This window comes from Molothrus ater, chromosome 2 (assembly GCF_012460135.2).
Source record: "Molothrus ater isolate BHLD 08-10-18 breed brown headed cowbird chromosome 2, BPBGC_Mater_1.1, whole genome shotgun sequence".
NCBI lineage: Eukaryota > Metazoa > Chordata > Aves > Passeriformes > Icteridae > Molothrus > Molothrus ater.
The window spans coordinates 116,423,748-116,440,745 of record NC_050479.2 but is presented as its reverse complement, the minus strand read 5'-3'; the positions used below and the strand labels follow the sequence as shown (position 1 = coordinate 116,440,745).

The 16,998-nt window shown below is 50.0% G+C and overlaps 1 protein-coding gene across 9 annotated transcripts in view; it reads left to right on the top strand.

Moving 5' to 3' along the window:
* Nucleotides 1–2,011: 2,011 nt before the first annotated feature.
* SYNJ1 (synaptojanin 1) overlaps nucleotides 2,012–16,998 on the top strand; it is a 50,643-nt gene continuing 35,656 nt past the window's right edge. For 3 of the 9 annotated variants that reach the window (XM_036404231.2, XM_036404239.2, XM_036404230.2), the window contains exons 1-6: nucleotides 2,013–2,278; nucleotides 4,104–4,248; nucleotides 11,638–11,724; nucleotides 12,101–12,368; nucleotides 14,540–14,765; nucleotides 16,844–16,927. In XM_036404231.2, the coding sequence (XP_036260124.1) occupies nucleotides 4,125–4,248; nucleotides 11,638–11,724; nucleotides 12,101–12,368; nucleotides 14,540–14,765; nucleotides 16,844–16,927 (789 nt within the window). In that variant the 5' untranslated portion in view covers nucleotides 2,013–2,278; nucleotides 4,104–4,124. Of the gene's footprint in view, nucleotides 2,279–4,103; nucleotides 4,249–11,637; nucleotides 11,725–12,100; nucleotides 12,369–14,539; nucleotides 14,766–16,843; nucleotides 16,928–16,998 lie in introns of all 9 variants that reach the window. The other 6 variants (XM_036404236.2, XM_036404238.2, XM_036404234.2 and 3 more) reach the window with 3 other exon arrangements.

Below are 16,998 nucleotides of genomic sequence, written 5' to 3'. Positions count from 1 at the left end.
CACAGGAACACCAATTCGCTGCTCACCAAGGGTTCCCACGAGAGTGACGAAGCGGCTCCGTGTCCCGCTGCTGAGGGGTCTTGGCGGATGACCCGTGGGCCGCCGCAGCGCACAGGCGAGAGCGGGCTGAGAGCGGCAGCAGAAACGGGCCCCGAGCAGGAACAACCGCTGCCGTCCGGGGCACACGGCTCACCCTGCCCGCTTACCCGGGCTCCTCGCGTGCGGCTCACGCAAAGCTGAGCTCTCTGCACTGCTATCGCCGCCGAGCCCACCCACCGCGGCCTCGGCCAGGGCTGTGAGCGCCCCGTCACGGACTGCAGGCATCCCTGGCTGCGCCGGGGCGGGAATTCCCTGGTTATCCGTGCGGGGATTACCTGCGCACCCTCACCCTCCGCTATTGCACCCTATACACAGACACGTATGTGTATATAGGTATAGAGATATACAGACACGTATGTGTATATAGGTATAGAGATATACAGACACATATATGTACATAGATATAGAGATATACAGACACGTATGTGTATATAGGTATAGAGACATATAGACACATATATGTATATAGATATAGAGATATACAGACACATATATGTATATAGGTATAGAGACAGACACACACATATATGTATATAGGTATAGAGACAGACACACATATGTGTATATAGGTATAGAGATATACAGACATATGTATATAGGTATAGAGATAGGCACATACATATGTGTATATAGGTATAGAGATATACAGACACATATATGTATATAGGTATAGAGACAGGCACATACATATGTGTATATAGGTATAGAGATATACAGACACATATATGTATATAGGTATAGAGATATACAGACACGTATATGTATATAGATATAGAGACAGACAGACACATATGTATATAGGTATAGAGACAGACACACACATATATGTATATAGGTATAGAGATAGACACACACATATGTGTATATAGGTATAGAGATATACAGACACATATATGTATATAGGTATAGAGATAGGCACATACATATGTGTATATAGATATAGAGATATACAGACGCATATATGTATATAGGTATAGAGATATACAGACACGTATATGTATTTAGGTATAGAGATATACAGACACATATATGTATATAGGTATAGAGACAGACACACATATGTGTATATAGGTATAGAGATATACAGACACATATATGTATATAGGTATAGAGACAGACAGACACGTATATGTATATAGGTATAGAGACAGACAGACACATATATGTATATAGATATAGAGATATACAGACACATATATGTATATAGGTATAGAGATATACAGACACATATATGTATATCGGTATAGCGATATATAGACGGATAGAATGGACGGGGCGTGGCCTGTGACGTCGCACGCGGCATTGAGGGGGCGGGACGGTTCGGGGGCGGGGCGATGACGTAAGGGGGGGGCTGGGCAATGTGACCATAAAATGGCGCGCGGGGTTAAGATGAAGGGAGGTGCTGTTGCCGGTGCGCTAGGGGTGGCGTGGGAGCGATGGGGAGCGTAGTTCTCCTAACAAATCCTCGGTCCTGGCAAGAGCCTGGCTGCAGCCCGGTTTGCACCCAAAGCTTGGTGATGAACATTGCCTTGGAGATTGGATGGGACCACGGCAGAAAAAAAAGCCTCACAGCTGGGAGGGGGAGAAATATAAAACCTCGTCATGGCCGGGGGGTGCGGGGGCTGCAGGGGCCGTGGAGCGGGAGCTGCGGGCGGTACCGCTGGGCTGCAGGGGCCATGGAGCGGCAGCTGCGGGCGGTACCGGTGGGCTGCAGGGGCCATGGAGCGGCAGCTGCGGGCGGTACCGCTGGGCTGCGGGGGCCATGGAGCGGGAGCTGCGGGCGGTACCGGTGGGCTGCGGGGGCCACGGAGCGACCTGTGAGTGTGCCCGGCGCTGTGAGTGTGCCCGGCGCTGTGAGTGTGCCCGGCGCTGTGAGTGTGGCAGCCTTGTGCCCGGCGCGGTGACTCGGAGGCGGCTCCGTCCGCACGGCTGTTCCTGAGCCCGTCCCTCGGGCTCTGCTCCTCGCGGTAATCCCGCGGCGGGCTGGGGCCTGGCCGCGCTCGGTTTGTTTAATCCACGGCCCCGTCCCCGCTCGGCCCAGCGCCCGCCCCCGGCACCTCCCCTCCGGGGCGGGCGGCGCAGTGCGGAAGGAAGGAAGGAAGGGAGGAAGGACGCGGGCCGGGAGGAAGCGGATCCCGCCGGTCCGCGGCACCGGGCGGGGCGGCCGGGCGGGCGCACGGTGAGTGGGCGGCACCGCGGGCCGGCCCGGGGCTGGGGGGGCGCCCGCGGGACGGGCCCGGCCGGTCCCTGCGCTGTGCGGGACGGGCGGCGCTGCCGGGCCGTCCCTGCGGCGGGCTCGGGCAGAGGCCGGGGCGGGCGGTGCGCGCTGCTCGGGGGGCGCGGAGCTGGCGGCGAGGGAGGCCCCGCTCCGCAGTGGGAGATCCTCGCTCTGTGCGGGGGTTCGCCGGGCCTTGGCGCGGAGATCGGGCTGCTCTCGCGTTTGGTTATGGTTTGCTGCAGTCCGAGTTCTGTGGGGGTTTTTAGGATCGCACTCGCGTGTGGCTGGCGGGCAGCGTCACCAGCACGGCACTGCGATGGTTCAGCCGCCGCAGGGCAGGGTTTAAAGCCAAATCAAACGCTGCTTTCGTTCAGGAACGGGGGGGAAAAAGCCAAAAATAGGCTGACGTTTTTGTACGGTCATTTAAAATGTCTTGACGGCTTCAGTGGTTAAAATATCCTGTCCTTTTATACAAGGGTAGAATTGGTAAAATAGATCTAAAAATTGAAGGTTCTCCCTCTGCTTTTGGCACTAGTTTACCACTAAGGTGGTTGCTACTCTTCCATATTACTGGTAGCTGGAAAACATTTTATATTTTTTATTTCCCTTAGGAAAAATCCTGTTTATCAAGTTTTGGGAAAGAAATTTGAACTAAAATAGAGTAGGATTAGATTTAGGTGTGTTCCCTGAGAAGGTGTTGAGGCCCTGGGACAGGGTGCCCAGAAAAGCTGTGGCTGCTCCATCCCTGGAAGTGTCCAAGGCCAGGTAGGACAGGGCATGGATTAACCTGGAATGTGTTCCTGCCCATGGAGGTGGAACTGGGTCAACTTCAAGGTCCCTTCCAACACAAACCAATGTGGGATTCTGTAAAATTCTAGTTGCCTTAAGCAAGCTTTTAAATAAATCCAGATTTTGAGGGGTGTTTCTCTGGCTAGTTCTGGTTTTGAAACACTCTTATGCCATCCTTAGGTAATCCCTGTATTTTTTTTGGGCCTAGATAAAGTAAGTCTCATGAGGTAGAAAGAGGGAGCAGGAGGTTGTGTTGTTAGTTTTTGCCGAACACGTTAAATCCCTGGAAAAGGATTCAAACCAGCTTTGCAGGAGTGTCTGGGGCACAGGGGTTCACTGACACCATGCTGTGTGTGCAGGGCTGCCCGTGCTGAGGCACGATGGCTTTCAGCAAAGGGTTCAGGGTTTGTCACAGGCTGGGTCACTGACACCATTCCTCCTGTGTGTGCAGGGCTGCCCGTGCTGAGGCACGATGGCTTTCAGCAAAGGGTTCAGGGTTTGTCACAGGCTGTGTCACTGACACCATTCCTCCTGTGTGTGCAGGGCTGCCCGTGCTGAGGCACGATGGCTTTCAGCAAAGGGTTCTGAGTGTCACAGGCTGGGTCACTGACACCATTCCTCCTGTGTGTGCAGGGCTGCCCGTGCTGAGGCACGATGGCTTTCAGCAAAGGGTTCAGGGTTTGTCACAGGCTGTGTCACTGACACCATTCCTCCTGTGTGTGCAGGGCTGCCCGTGCTGAGGCACGATGGCTTTCAGCAAAGGGTTCTGAGTGTCACAGGCTGGGTCACTGACACCATTCCTCCTGTGTGTGCAGGGCTGCCCGTGCTGAGGCACGATGGCTTTCAGCAAAGGGTTCAGGGTTTGTCACAGGCTGGGTCACTGACACCATTCCTCCTGTGTGTGCAGGGCTGCCCGTGCTGAGGCACGATGGCTTTCAGCAAAGGGTTCTGAGTGTCACAGGCTGGGTCACTGACACCATTCCTCCTGTGTGTGCAGGGCTGCCCGTGCTGAGGCACGATGGCTTTCAGCAAAGGGTTCCGAGTGTATCACAAGCTGGACCCGCCTCCCTTCAGCGTGATGGTGGAGACCCGGAGCAGAGAGGAATGCCTCATGTTCGAGTCCGGAGCCGTGGCTGTCCTCTGTGAGTCCATCTGTTTTCATACCTACCCTGCTAGAGACGTGGCACACCCGACACTGTGTGAGCCATTTTATTCGGGGAACACAGAGAAGCAACTCTGCTGCTTCTCTGTTTGCTAACGGAGGGGCTCCTGGTTTGAATGAGAAAAGTGACATTTTCTTATCTTCATCTGTTGGGTGAGAGTGTTGCACATTTCATTACGTTTCTTTAAACATCTATATTTTCATGTCCACTATATTTTCTTGTAATTGCCTCCAACTTCACCTGGTTCCTTCTGAAGGAAGGTTCTGAACAATGCTATTTTGATCATATGGTAACTCACTGATTCTCACCCTAATTCTGATGTTGCATTTCATAGCGATAAATTCTATGTTCTAAATGTTATATCATATTTGGTTTTATGTCATTTTGTGTGATTTTTGATGGCTTTTTGATTCTTTAGCTTTATTTTGTCCCTGTATTTTTAACCTCCCTCTAGACTCAGTATTGCTCTGTCTTGTAAGAAAATGAGTAATATCTGGAGCAAGATGTCTTGCATCGCAAAGATATTTTTACATGTCTTAAGTGAAAAATGCATGAGATAGTTCCCTAAATTTTTGCCCCCTCCCTTTTTTTTGTTTTGTTGGAGAACACTAAAATGAGAAGTGAGGAAGAGAACCTTAAGGCCTGTACATAGACTTTTAAAATAGATAGAATGACAAAATATGTTTGTGTTCTTTAGGAAGTCAAAGCACCTGGTTGCGCAGCTTTTCTGAGCTGGGTTTTGGCTCTTGTGTAGCAGGCTTTCCTTGCCTGGCAGCAGTTTTCTCCTTAGCCAGCACCTGTTGGAGGCCAGGCAGTGACGGATGTGGTTGCCGCAGCTGTGTGATGCTCCAGGTGAACAGCGGGTGCTTTGCTCCTGTTTTTGAAATTCTGCTCTTTCTTTTCCTGGTGCAGGTTCTGCTTAGCATGTATTTAAGTGATGCCCTTGACTTTGGAGAAGGCACTGTGGTGTGCACTGGGGATAAGTGTCCAGTCATAAAGGCAGCGAACAGGTTTAGTGCAAGTCATGAAATGTTTCAAAGATTTGTGGAACAGGTTGTTTTATCCTGTGTTTAGTAATTATGGAACATGCTTGAGCTGCTTAAGGGCTAACAGATGAAAAGTTATTTATTCCTAAAGGTTCTGCTCAAAAAGGGCAGTAAGTCCCTTCTTGTGCCAGGATACACTGCAGGCACCTGGAGAAATGGCCTTTCCCAAAAGTAAAAACCCATTTCCAAGTTCTTGCCCACTTCCCCACCTTGTTGTTACCCAGCAGAGGAAGGCAGACCTGAAGAGGTTTGGAAGCCTCTCTCCTCTTGTGTTCTGTGCTTAGGGATAGCTCATTATTCATCTGCACAGCAGTGTCCTTGGGGTTCTCATTGGTAGGTCAGGTCACAGCAAATGTCCATCCTCAGCTGCAAGTAGTGACTGAGGACTATTGTCAGTGAGCTTAACCAGCAAACTGGTTACTCCTTCTCTGCTCCAAGGGCATAGTTTGCCACTGAATATTTACAGCGGCATTTTTCTTTAATTCCCTCTGTTTTATTTCCATGTAATTCCCTAAGTTCTTTAGGTGCTGGTACTTTCCTTAATGGTTGGGAGATCACAATCTTAAACTGTCAGCAGAAAAGGCCCAGGAGTCCCCTAGCTCAGGTTCCTTTCTTCTCTTGTTCTGCTTGCTGTTCCCATCTGGTATCCATTCTTTTCAGTGCATATTTAAAGGAGTACAATGATTAGTACTTGGGAAGATTTGTCAAGTGTTATTTCTCTGTCTTGCTGGTCATGTCGCAGGATCCAGCCAGAAGAGTCCAGTCTGTAGCTGCACAAACTTACAGGTGTTAGTGCAAACAATAGAGCAAGTTAATGCAATACTGCTGTCCCTTGGGGAGGGTTTGCCATGTTTGTAAAATCTGTGTGGACAGGTTGAAGAATGGGCAGATCAAGTGTACATCAATTTAAATCCAGGACCGCATCACTTGTAACTGTCAAGAACTTCTGGGTTTTGATGATGGTGCTGCCACATTTTAGACTACAAAAATTTACAATGCTGACCTCAAAACTGTGAGAGATTTTCCCAAATATTTTAGTAAATACTGGAGATGAAGTAACATGTTTAGCCTTATACCTGATCATAGTTCTTACGCGTGTGTAGAGTGGCTGATACATGCACAGCCCAGTGAAACACATTTTAGCATTAAAATTGATTCATGTGGATCAGTCCTGAGGGCCTCAGAGAACTGCACCTCCTGGAATATCCATGTACAGAAATTTGGCTTTGAAATGGGCTGAGAGAATGGAATGGAAGCTTACTCATCTCTTCAGTGTCATCTTAAGGGAAGCACACGTGTCATTGTGCTGAGGGAAGGATAACTGTGTTAACCTTCCTCCCCGTGCCCTTGGTGAGGCTCTGCAGGATGATCCAGAGGATTCAGCTCAGCCTGGGCAGGCAATGCTGCACGGCTCAGGTGCTGGGTGATGTTCGGAGTGTGCCATGGGCTGTTCCGGTCAGCCAGGTCGGGTTGAAGGGGTAGTTCAGAGGTGGTGGTTGTGTAACCATTCAGTCTGAACGTGGGAGCAGCCCAGGCCATGCTTCTGGAGCTGTTCTGTGTGGGTTAACTGATGTTGCTGTGACTGAAACACCTAAGCCGTGCTTGGCTTTCCTTTGTGCATTTAACGCCTCCCTGGTCGGCACGGTCCTGGCTTTGGGTTATTGGAGTGTGGGGATCCTTCTCAAAGCCTGCTGAGAGCACCTGGGTTTAAACGTCAGCAGCTTCACTGCTGATGTGTTTGGAATTCAGTGGGAGGGTGTCATAGATCTGTTTTTCTGAAGTGGGCAGTGCATTTATCCTTTGAAACAGGGCTCTCTGTGAGGCCTTCCCTGGAAAGGTTTCCCTGGCTGGGCAGGAGTGTGTTCTCTCCCTCTCCTGCTGGTGACTCATCCCACATGAGTGCTAAGCCGTCTGTGCTCCTGTCCCTGCCACGGAGAACATTCTGTCTGGGAAAACATGGAGCCGTGAGTGCCACGGCATCCTGGGACCTCAGTGTCACTGCAGGGCTGAGCACAGGGCAGGTGGGAGCAGGGGGAGCACACCTGGGACCTCAGTGTCACTGCAGGGCTGGGCAGGGGGAGCACACCTGGGCTCGGTGTCACTGCAGAGCAGGGGGAGCACACCTGGGCTCGGTGTCACTGCAGGGCAGGGGGAGCAGGGGGAGCACACCTGGGCTCAGTGTCACTGCAGGGCAGGGGGAGCACACCTGGGCTCAGTGTCACTGCAGGGCACGGAGCAGGGGGAGCACACCTGGGCTCGGTGTCACTGCAGGGCTGGGCAGGGGGAGCAGGGGGAGCACACCTGGGCTCAGTGTCACTGCAGGGCAGGGGGAGCAGGGGGAGCACGCCTGGGCTCCCTGGAGCTCCTGTAACCTGTGAGAGCTGTAGTAAGCCTGGAGCTGCAGTGGGAGCTGTAGTAAGCTGAGTGCACTCTGGTGGCTGTTCATTGCCATGGGTAGCAGTGGTACTCAGACCATTTCTTAGTGAGGAAATCCTCCCACACAGTCCAGCCAAGGGGGTCTCGGCAGGCCTGAAAAGCAATCTGGCAGGGTTTCCTCATCCCCAGCATCCTGAGCTGAGCCAAAAAAGAGTGTCCAAAAAAGAGGTATCAAAAGTAATAAACTAGTGCTTTGGTTGGTTAATTTAATAGGTGGAAGTGGTGATTCTTTTCTGATTTTGATGTCCTCTGTGGTAATATTCAGGAGTTAGCTTTAATTTAAGTACCAGAAATCTAACAGCCCTAATCTGACAAAACCCTTGAAAACCTTAGTCTTAAAAGATCAAAACCAAATTGTGTTCCTAAATTTTCCAGTTTTTTTTTTTTTTTTCAGATTTTTCAGATTCTAAACCTTTTAAAATGACAGTTGTGTGGACTTTGTCTCATCTAGTGTAAGTTAGAAGTCTGGCTCTGAAGGAAATGCACGTGATGTCAGGATTGTGGTTTTGTTCCCAGCTCAGAGTCCCATGCTGTACCTGGGACCTGTAGGCAGTGACTGAATGTGCTGTCTCATGGCCCCTGTGAGCACACCATGGACAGAGCCCGGCCACAGAAAGCCCACATGGTGACTTTGTGTGATCTGACCCTGCCAGGTGTTAAAACTGGGAAACTGATCTCTGCATCTGGGATCAAGGGGAATACGTGTTGAACCAGGTTATCCTGAAAACACCGTTGTTGATGGGGCTCCATTTCTGTAGAACCAGGAGGGCTGATGTATTCCCTTCAAAATCACGGAATTGTTCACCTTTGGGGTTCCATTTCTGTAGAACCAGGAGGGCTGATGTATTCCCTTCAAAATCACGGAATTGTTCACCTTTGGGGTTCCATTTCTGTAGAACCGGGAGGGCTGATGTATTCCCTTCAAAATCACGGAATTGTTCACCTTTGGGGTTCCATTTCTGTAAAACCGGGAGGGCTGATATATTGCCTTCAAAATCACGGAATTGTTCACCTTTGGGGTTCTGTTTCTGTAGAACTGGGAGGGCTGATGTATTGCCTTCAAAATCACGGAATTGTTCACCTTTGGGGTTCCATTTCTGTAGAACCGGGAGGGCTGATGTATTCCCTTCAAAATCACGGAATTGTTCACCTTTGGGGTTCCATTTCTGTAGAACCAGGAGGGCTGATGTATTCCCTTCAAAATCACGGAATTGTTCACCTTTGGGGTTCCATTTCTGTAGAACCGGGAGGGCTGATGTATTCCCTTCAAAATCACGGAATTGTTCACCTTTGGGGTTCCATTTCTGTAGAACCCGGAGGGCTGATGTATTCCCTTCAAAATCACGGGATTGTTCACCTTTCTTGTGAGAGTCCTTGATTTACAAGGTGTGCTTTTTACAGATGGTGTTTTAAAATGGGCTTGGCTGTTAATCCTTAATAAACAGTGACTTGAAATTTTGTTGTTTTTCTCTTGGCACTGCAGATGGGGCTTTCTGGCTTTCTCCAGAGGTACATGACCAATTCTTTAGAAAGTCACTTTGCAAGTGTGGTGATCTGGTGCAGGTTTCTGTTAGTTTGGTTTGGGCTCCTTGATGTTGCCTAGCAGCGATCATGGAAGGATCACACCTCTCTGTCTGTGGAGGGCTGAAGCTAGGGGTCGGTGGGGCTGGTGCCTGGGCTCTTGGAGAGCAGCCTGTGGCCTGTTCAGGAGATGGGTGGGAGTCCCCTGAGAGGAGAATGGGAAGCAGTGTGGTCAAGCTGTGCCTTCCTGATTCCATCCTGGTTTGCAGAAGCTGCAGTGCTTTTCCTTGATGTTGTAACACTGCGGCCACAGCGAGTTCCTCACTGGGCACTGCCTGGAAAGCAGAAGCCTGGTGGGCATGGACCGGGGCAGGATGGAGGAAATGATGCCAAATGTGACATTTTCCTATGAGAACTTTGGCCTTAAAAACAACTTGAGGTGGGAGAAGTGCAGGCAGTGTGAGAGACAAACACTGAGGTGGTCACTGTGGAGAAGCTTTGAGTTAACACTGAGCTGGGGCCAATGTAAATGGAAACATGGCATGAAATGCTTTTGGTTGGTTCTTGGCACTTTAGGCAAGCACTAATTGACTAACCACAGTAAGTTGCTCTGTTTTTATTTGGTCATTTGGGTGGTTTTGCAACCCTTTGCTGCTCTGTTGACCTTTGTTGGTCTGAAATTGCAAAGCCCATGTTACTTAATTTACTTATTAAGGCTTAACAAGGATATCCAGCATTCTCTGCAATGGAAAGAGAATAAATCCGTGTGAGACAGAAAAGGCATTGTTCAGACATGTCACTAAATGCCAGCAGGCACCTCTAAGGAAAATCCTGCAAGAAGTTTGAAACCAAACCTGACCTTTGCATATTCATTTGAAATGTGGAGGGAGAACACAGCAGCTTTCTGGTTATGGAAAACTGAGTTGAGAAGAGTGCATTGCTATCATGAAACCCTTTCTCAAAAGCAGATTGAAGGAGCCAGGGTCTGAGGTTTAGGAGTTCTTTGCAGCCCAGTGGTTTTCTGGTTAAGAAAAGCACAGTTTGGTGATGCTCACAAAATGTTTTTAGATCAGCTGCAAGTTCTTAACGCTCACCCTGGGTGAGGTATTTGGAAATACATCCCCAAGCTGCTATAAAACTAATTTTATTACATCTGTATTACAGGAATATGAATGCAATAAGGCCAAGAAACTTTTTAGAACTCCACCGAATAAAACATTGAATGGGGTTGGATTTCAGGCTGTGGTTAAATAATTGTTTAATCTATGTTAAATTGTCTGATCCACTTTAATAGAAGAGCTGGTGGATATTTGAACAGAAGCATTGGGCCTGTGCACAGGCAGAGCTATGCTGATCTTAGGGGATGCTTGTTCAGAAGAGCAGTTCTGGGTGAAATAGAGGGGTTTTTACTCTAAATAAAACAGAGATTTCATTCTAGATGATGCAGCTAATGTGAGAGAGAGCGCAGCAGAATGCCAGGGCAGATGGGCATTTTGATTGACTCCTCTTCACGTCATGTCCTGAGGTTTTCAGTGTCAGAGCAGAGCGGTGCTGATTGTTGGTAACCGTGGAATCCTGATCCCTGCAGGCCCAGTGGCCAGGCTGGCATTGTTGGTGTTCCCTCCTGGTGCAGGCTTGGTGGTGAGCAGAAGCTCAGGATGGGTGGGATCCTGTGCTCTGGCTCTTACAGTGCTGATGAGAGGGCTAAAATATACATTTAACTCCCAGGACAGCAATGGCAGATACACTCTAATTTCTTCTGAAATATGACAGGGCTGTTTTGTGGTTTTTGTTTCAAAACTGCCCGTGAAAATTGTGTCTTCCTCATTTGTCTATGACATGGCTTTTAAATACCAGTTTTTGTGAACCTGCAGGAGTTTTGATCTGCCTGGGATACATCTAAGATAGTTAAAATGGACTTGTGATAGTCTTGTTCAGAGATAACACTGCCACATGATGGTTTTATTCTCAGAGAAAAAGGGTAATTTTTTTTTCATGAAAAAAGCAACATTAAGCACTAATTTTAATTACAGGAGATCTTTCTCAGCCATCTTATTTATCTGTGCTGTACATGCTTTTTATAATAAGAGATGATGTTGTTACAAATGCCAGTGTTCTCCTTTAATATCACTTGGAGTTTTGCTTTTTTATTGCTGAAAAACATGGCAGGATCATCCTTTGTCAGAGAGTCAACCCCTCATTTTCCATTATCAAATGCCATATGCTCATACATTTTGATTTCTTTCCAAAGCGTCACGTAAGCAGCTGCTTTGTGATCCCTCAGGTTTCAGTTTGGAGCGGCTCGTTCTTGCTGCCATCGTGCTGGGGCTTTTACATCAGCAGATCTTTGCTTTCCTCTCCACAGCCTCTGCAGAAAAAGACACCATCAAGAGCACCTACTCCAAAGTCATGGACGCGTACGGGCTCCTGGGCGTGTTGAGGTTAAACCTCGGTGAGTCCAAGATGTAAAACCTGTGTTTTTCTTTTGGGGCAGAGCGCTGTGCTGCTCCTGTAAGACTGGATCTCTGCAACAGGAACAGGGTTATTTTTTTCTGTTTGTTTGATTTCTTTCCTTTGCAGACTAACTTACAAATTTGGAGTACTCCCAGAAATGAGGGAGTGGACAAAAATAGCTTCTGTTTTTGCAATCCCTGCTGTTTGCGGAGTGGTTTCTCCTTTTCTTCGGTAGAGCTTGGGAATGTGTTGTTGCAGTGGCCCTCTCTGTAGGTTTCCCGGCACGCTGGGGCGGGCTCGCGAGCCTTCGGCCCAGGAGTGCATCGGCCCGTGCTGAGGTGCATTCTGTCCCCGCGCCCCTGGCTGTGTTGCAGGGGACACGCTGCTGCACTACCTGGTGCTGGTGACGGGGTGCATGTCCGTGGGCAAGATCCAGGACTCGGAGGTGTTCCGGGTCACCTGCACGGAGTTCGTGTCGCTGCGCGCCGACCCCACGGACGAGGACCGCGTCTCCGAGGTGCGCAAGGTGCTCAACTCGGGCAGCTTCTATTTCGCCTGGTCTGCCACCGGGGTCAGCTTGGACCTGAGCCTCAGCGCCCACCGCAGCACGCAGGAGCACGCCACTGACAACAGGTTCTTCTGGTGAGTGCACAGCTGCTTCTGCAGCAGTGAGTTACACCGGGAACTCTTCTGCGAAACAACGCCCGGCGGGTTTCTATCCCTGTCCGTCCCAGCTCTTCCGTGTGCACCCTTCTCCCACACACCTTGAGATGGAATAGCGTTACTCAGACTCTGAGGGCACAAGTACATTCGTAATGACAGGATGTTTCTGTCACCACTTGGAGGTTTCTTAATTGGAAGGCACAGATTTTTCACTGCTTACATTGTATTTTCATCTGAACATCTCCTGGGATATGCTGTGTTTCGGTTTTGGTGCCTCTTAATTCTCCATCAGTTGTGTCAGTTTTTTAAATGGGTGTGGTTATGAAACTTCAAAGGAAAAAAAATTACTGTTTTTTAGGACGTTCTGGATTCTAAGATGGTGTGTTGTTTATAGATAGATTCCAAGGGGGTTTCCAACATATGAAAGCACTTCAAATGATTTGTTACTCAAGAAATTGTGATATTGTGGGTTTTGTTGAGACAGCTGGTGGGCTCTGCTGCAAAGTGCACTTTGCTTGGCTGCTGCACTCACCATCATTTTACTGGATATTTTTGACTAGTATTGTTTTCTCACAAAGCGTTTTTGGTGAGAGTGATACTGCTCTTTCTGTCAATCAGCAGCTTAAACAATGCCAATAATGCACACTGGCATGTCAGAAATTCTGTTCCCCCCAGCCTGTGTTAAAAACGCTCTGTATGTCCAGGGGAATTGGTAGGGTGCTGAAGACTTGGCTTTACACCCTTGGAACTGGTGAAAAGCTACAGCCACTCCCCTCTGCTGGCCAAAACGTACCCAACCAGCTCCAGCATAGGAGCCAGTGCTTCTCTGGCCTCAGCTGCTGTTTCGGTCAGGTAGAGGAATCTCATCAGTGTGAAATACAGGAAAAAATTAAGGTAGGCACTAAGCTCAGGTCATCAGAAACATTGTTTCCTTGATGTAGGTTTAGGGCTGGTAGAGACCTTGCTGTTTACCCATGCATCTGGAAGAAGACTTGGCTCTCCATTGCCCAGTCAGTGCCTCAGGGCTTGAGAAACGATGCCTGGTGACCCTGTCCAAGTGAGCTGGGCTGATTCTGACCCCTGCTGGAAAACTCTGGCGCTTACCCCCTCCTGTGGCTTTTTAGCAAGGACCAGTCCTGCCAGGAGGTGGGTGGAATGTCCACATTCCAAGGCCTAGAAAGTCTTGACCACTGCAAGGCAGGGACAGGAAGCATTCTGCACGTGCACTGCAAGGCAGGGACAGGAAGCATTGTGCACATGCACCTCAGTGAGCTTCCTGGGGGTTTTCCTGCTCAGAGTGCCCAGGGAAAGAATATCGTTGGCTTTCTGTCCTGTTATAATGCACCTGTATACTTAGGTTTAGGATGAAAAGGCTACAATTCAAGAGCTTCCACTGTTTGCAATTCCAGTGGAGTTTTCTGGGCAGAGACACAACCAGGCATCTTCCCGGAGCTGGCTTTTCTTTGCTGTGCAGAAAACTTTGCTCCCTTTTTACACAAGTGAACGTTTTTGAAGAAGATCAAAAGCCAAGCCCCACTAGAGTGAGGCAAACAAAAAATTTCATAAACTTTAGTCTTTCTTACTTAATCCAGCATTGATTAGTGCTGGTGAGTGCACGGATACATTCAAACTGTGGATTTTCCTTCCATGTGAGCAGTAACTGCTGTTAGAGAATCATGTATGCAGTACATGGAGTACCAGCACACAGCCCTGGAATTGGTGCTTAAGGACATTGGAGAGCCAGTTGGCTGGGAATGCATTCCCGGGGGCCTCTCTGGTGACCAGGTTAGGGTTAGGTGCCATATCATGGGAGTATTCAATGTATATTCTATTCTAGCTTTATTTTGTGGTGGTGTGAGATTGAATGGGGCTTGACACACTACAAAACAAGTAACCCTGTCGCTGGAATCCTGTCACGCTTTCCTGGAGTCTGTCATCTCTGGCTTCTCCAAGCAAGGCTGTTTTCTTACCGTGCTATTTGCTGTTTCAGGAAGGTTTAATGAGAGTTGTATCACAAAACGATGGCATGCCTGTTTTCCTGGTGCCGTGTGTGTTAGTGGGTGCGCGATGCAAGGGGTTAGCGGTTGGCTGGGGCGTTTGAGCTGAGCTGCAGCTCCCTCTGGCTGTGTGATGGCTGTGTTCTCCTGCAGGAACCAGTCCCTGCACTTGCACCTGAAGCACTACGGGGTGAGCTGTGACGAGTGGCTGCTGCGGCTCATGTGTGGAGGGGTGGAGATCAGGACCATCTACGCGGCCCACAAGCAGGCCAAGGCCTGCCTGATCTCCCGGCTGAGCTGCGAGCGGGCCGGCACCCGCTTCAACGTCCGCGGCACCAACGATGACGGCCACGTGGCCAATTTCGTGGAAACAGAGCAGGTAGGCCATGCTCCAGTCACACAGTCACATGCTCCATGCCACAGCCATCTCAGGGGTGAGATTCTTGCTCTAAATCAATGAATCACGGGTCAGGTCTGCCACCAGCAGACACTGGAGCAGGTTCTTTGATGCTAAATGAGGAAGCTAAGTAGGTTATGTAATTTGATGATCTTGGTTTTTTGTGTGGCTTATACTGAGGGCATGCCTGGGGCTGAGTTGCAGCAGCTTAAGAAGGTGCTGAACTCCTGTGGGTGGCTGTGCTTCCCCTGAGCCCCTGGAGCTGCATGTGCTGCTTCTGGCCTGAGCTAATCTACACTAGGAGAAACAGGCAGAAGGGATTTTTGGCCAATACCAGAACACGGGTACCTTGTGGCTCTGGAAAGATAACAGCGTTCCACTTAGCACAGCTCCTCTGGAAGGCAGCTTTGCAGAGCCACTGTCCTTCTGCTGCCTTGGCTTGTCATGGCTCTGCCCCCATCACGCAGAGATGTGAGACCCTGCTAAACCGGCCTTGCTGGCTTTCCTTGGTATCCTGTTCCCAAGGGGTTGTTCCCGAGGGCTGTTCCTGCAGCTCTGTTCATGCTCCCACATTTCTTTGGCTGACTCAGACTCCTTCCAGAGCCCAGTGACTGAAGGAGGATTCTGTGACTGAAGGAGGTTTGCAGTTCCCGCGTTGTTCCGCTGCAGTTGGCCGTTCCCGCGTTGTTCCGCTGCGGTTTGCCGTTCCCGCGTTGTTCCGCTGCGGTTGGCCGTTCCCGCGTTGTTCCGCTGCGGTTGGCCGTTCCCGCGTTGTTCCGCTGCAGTTGGCCGTTCCCGCGTTGTTCCGCGTTGTTCCGCTGCGGTTGGCCGTTCCCGCGTTGTTCCGCTGCAGTTGGCCGTTCCCGCGTCGTTCCGCTGCAGTTGGCCTTTCCCGCGTTGTTCCGCTGCAGTTGGCCTTTCCCGCGTTGTTCCGCTGCAGTTGGCCGTTCCCGCGTTGTTCCGCTGCAGTTGGCCGTTCCCGCGTTGTTCCGCTGCGGTTTGCCGTTCCCGCGTTGTTCCGCTGCGGTTGGCCGTTCCCGCGTTGTTCCGCTGCAGTTGGCCTTTCCCGCGTTGTTCCGCTGCAGTTGGCCGTTCCCGCGTTGTTCCGCTGCAGTTGGCCGTTCCCGCGTTGTTCCGCTGCGGTTTGCCGTTCCCGCGTTGTTCCGCTGCGGTTTGCCGTTCCCGCGTTGTTCCGCTGCGGTTTGCCGTTCCCGCGTTGTTCCGCTGCAGTTTGCCGTTCCCGCGTTGTTCCGCTGCGGTTTGCCGTTCCCGCGTTGTTCCGCTGCGGTTTGCCGTTCCCGCGTTGTTCCGCTGCGGTTGGCCGTTCCCGCGTTGTTCCGCTGCAGTTTGCCGTTCCCACGTTGTTCCGCTGCGGTTTGCCGTTCCCGCGTTGTTCCGCTGCGGTTTGCCGTTCCCGCGTTGTTCCGCTGCAGTTTGCCGTTCCCGCGTTGTTCCGCTGCAGTTTGCCGTTCCCGCGTTGTTCCGCTGCAGTTTGCCGTTCCCACGTTGTTCCGCTGCGGTTTGCCGTTCCCGCGTTGTTCCGCTGCAGTTTGCCTTTCCCGCGTTGTTCCGCTGCAGTTTGCCGTTCCCGCGTTGTTCCGCTGCAGTTGGCCGTTCCCGCGTTGTTCCGCTGCAGTTGGCCGTTCCCGGGTACTTCATGGAGCGTGATCTGTTGGTTTGTGATGCAGGGAATCTGTGCAAGGGCTCTGAGTGGGCTGCACGGTGATTTTCTGTGCATTGGTGTTCGTTTTAACTGTTCCTGCAGCAAAGTCTTACCAAGTTGTTTCAAACCTCTTACTCCTAGTGTAAACTTACTCAAGCCCAAATAACAAAAGCTCTATTTCCTTACACATTGTGAATTGTGGTTCTGCAGGGGAGCATGAGAGTGATAGAACTTTTTGTGGGAATTGCTCAGAGTCTCGGAAACAATATTTTAGTTTGTAGTGTGGAATAGGTAATACATAAATATATTTTATTTGCTCCATGTTTAGTTAAAGCTAAGAATTCTAGAATCTTACACTGTGATAATTATTAATACTGTGCTTTACTTTCCTTACCAGGTGATCTATTTGGATGACTCTGTGTCATCTTTCATACAGATTCGAGGATCTGTTCCATTATTTTGGGAGCAGCCAGGCCTGCAGGTGAGCAGGAGATAGATTTAATGATACACATAATTGTCATTCATGTCCTTTTAAACATCATGTGCTAGCCC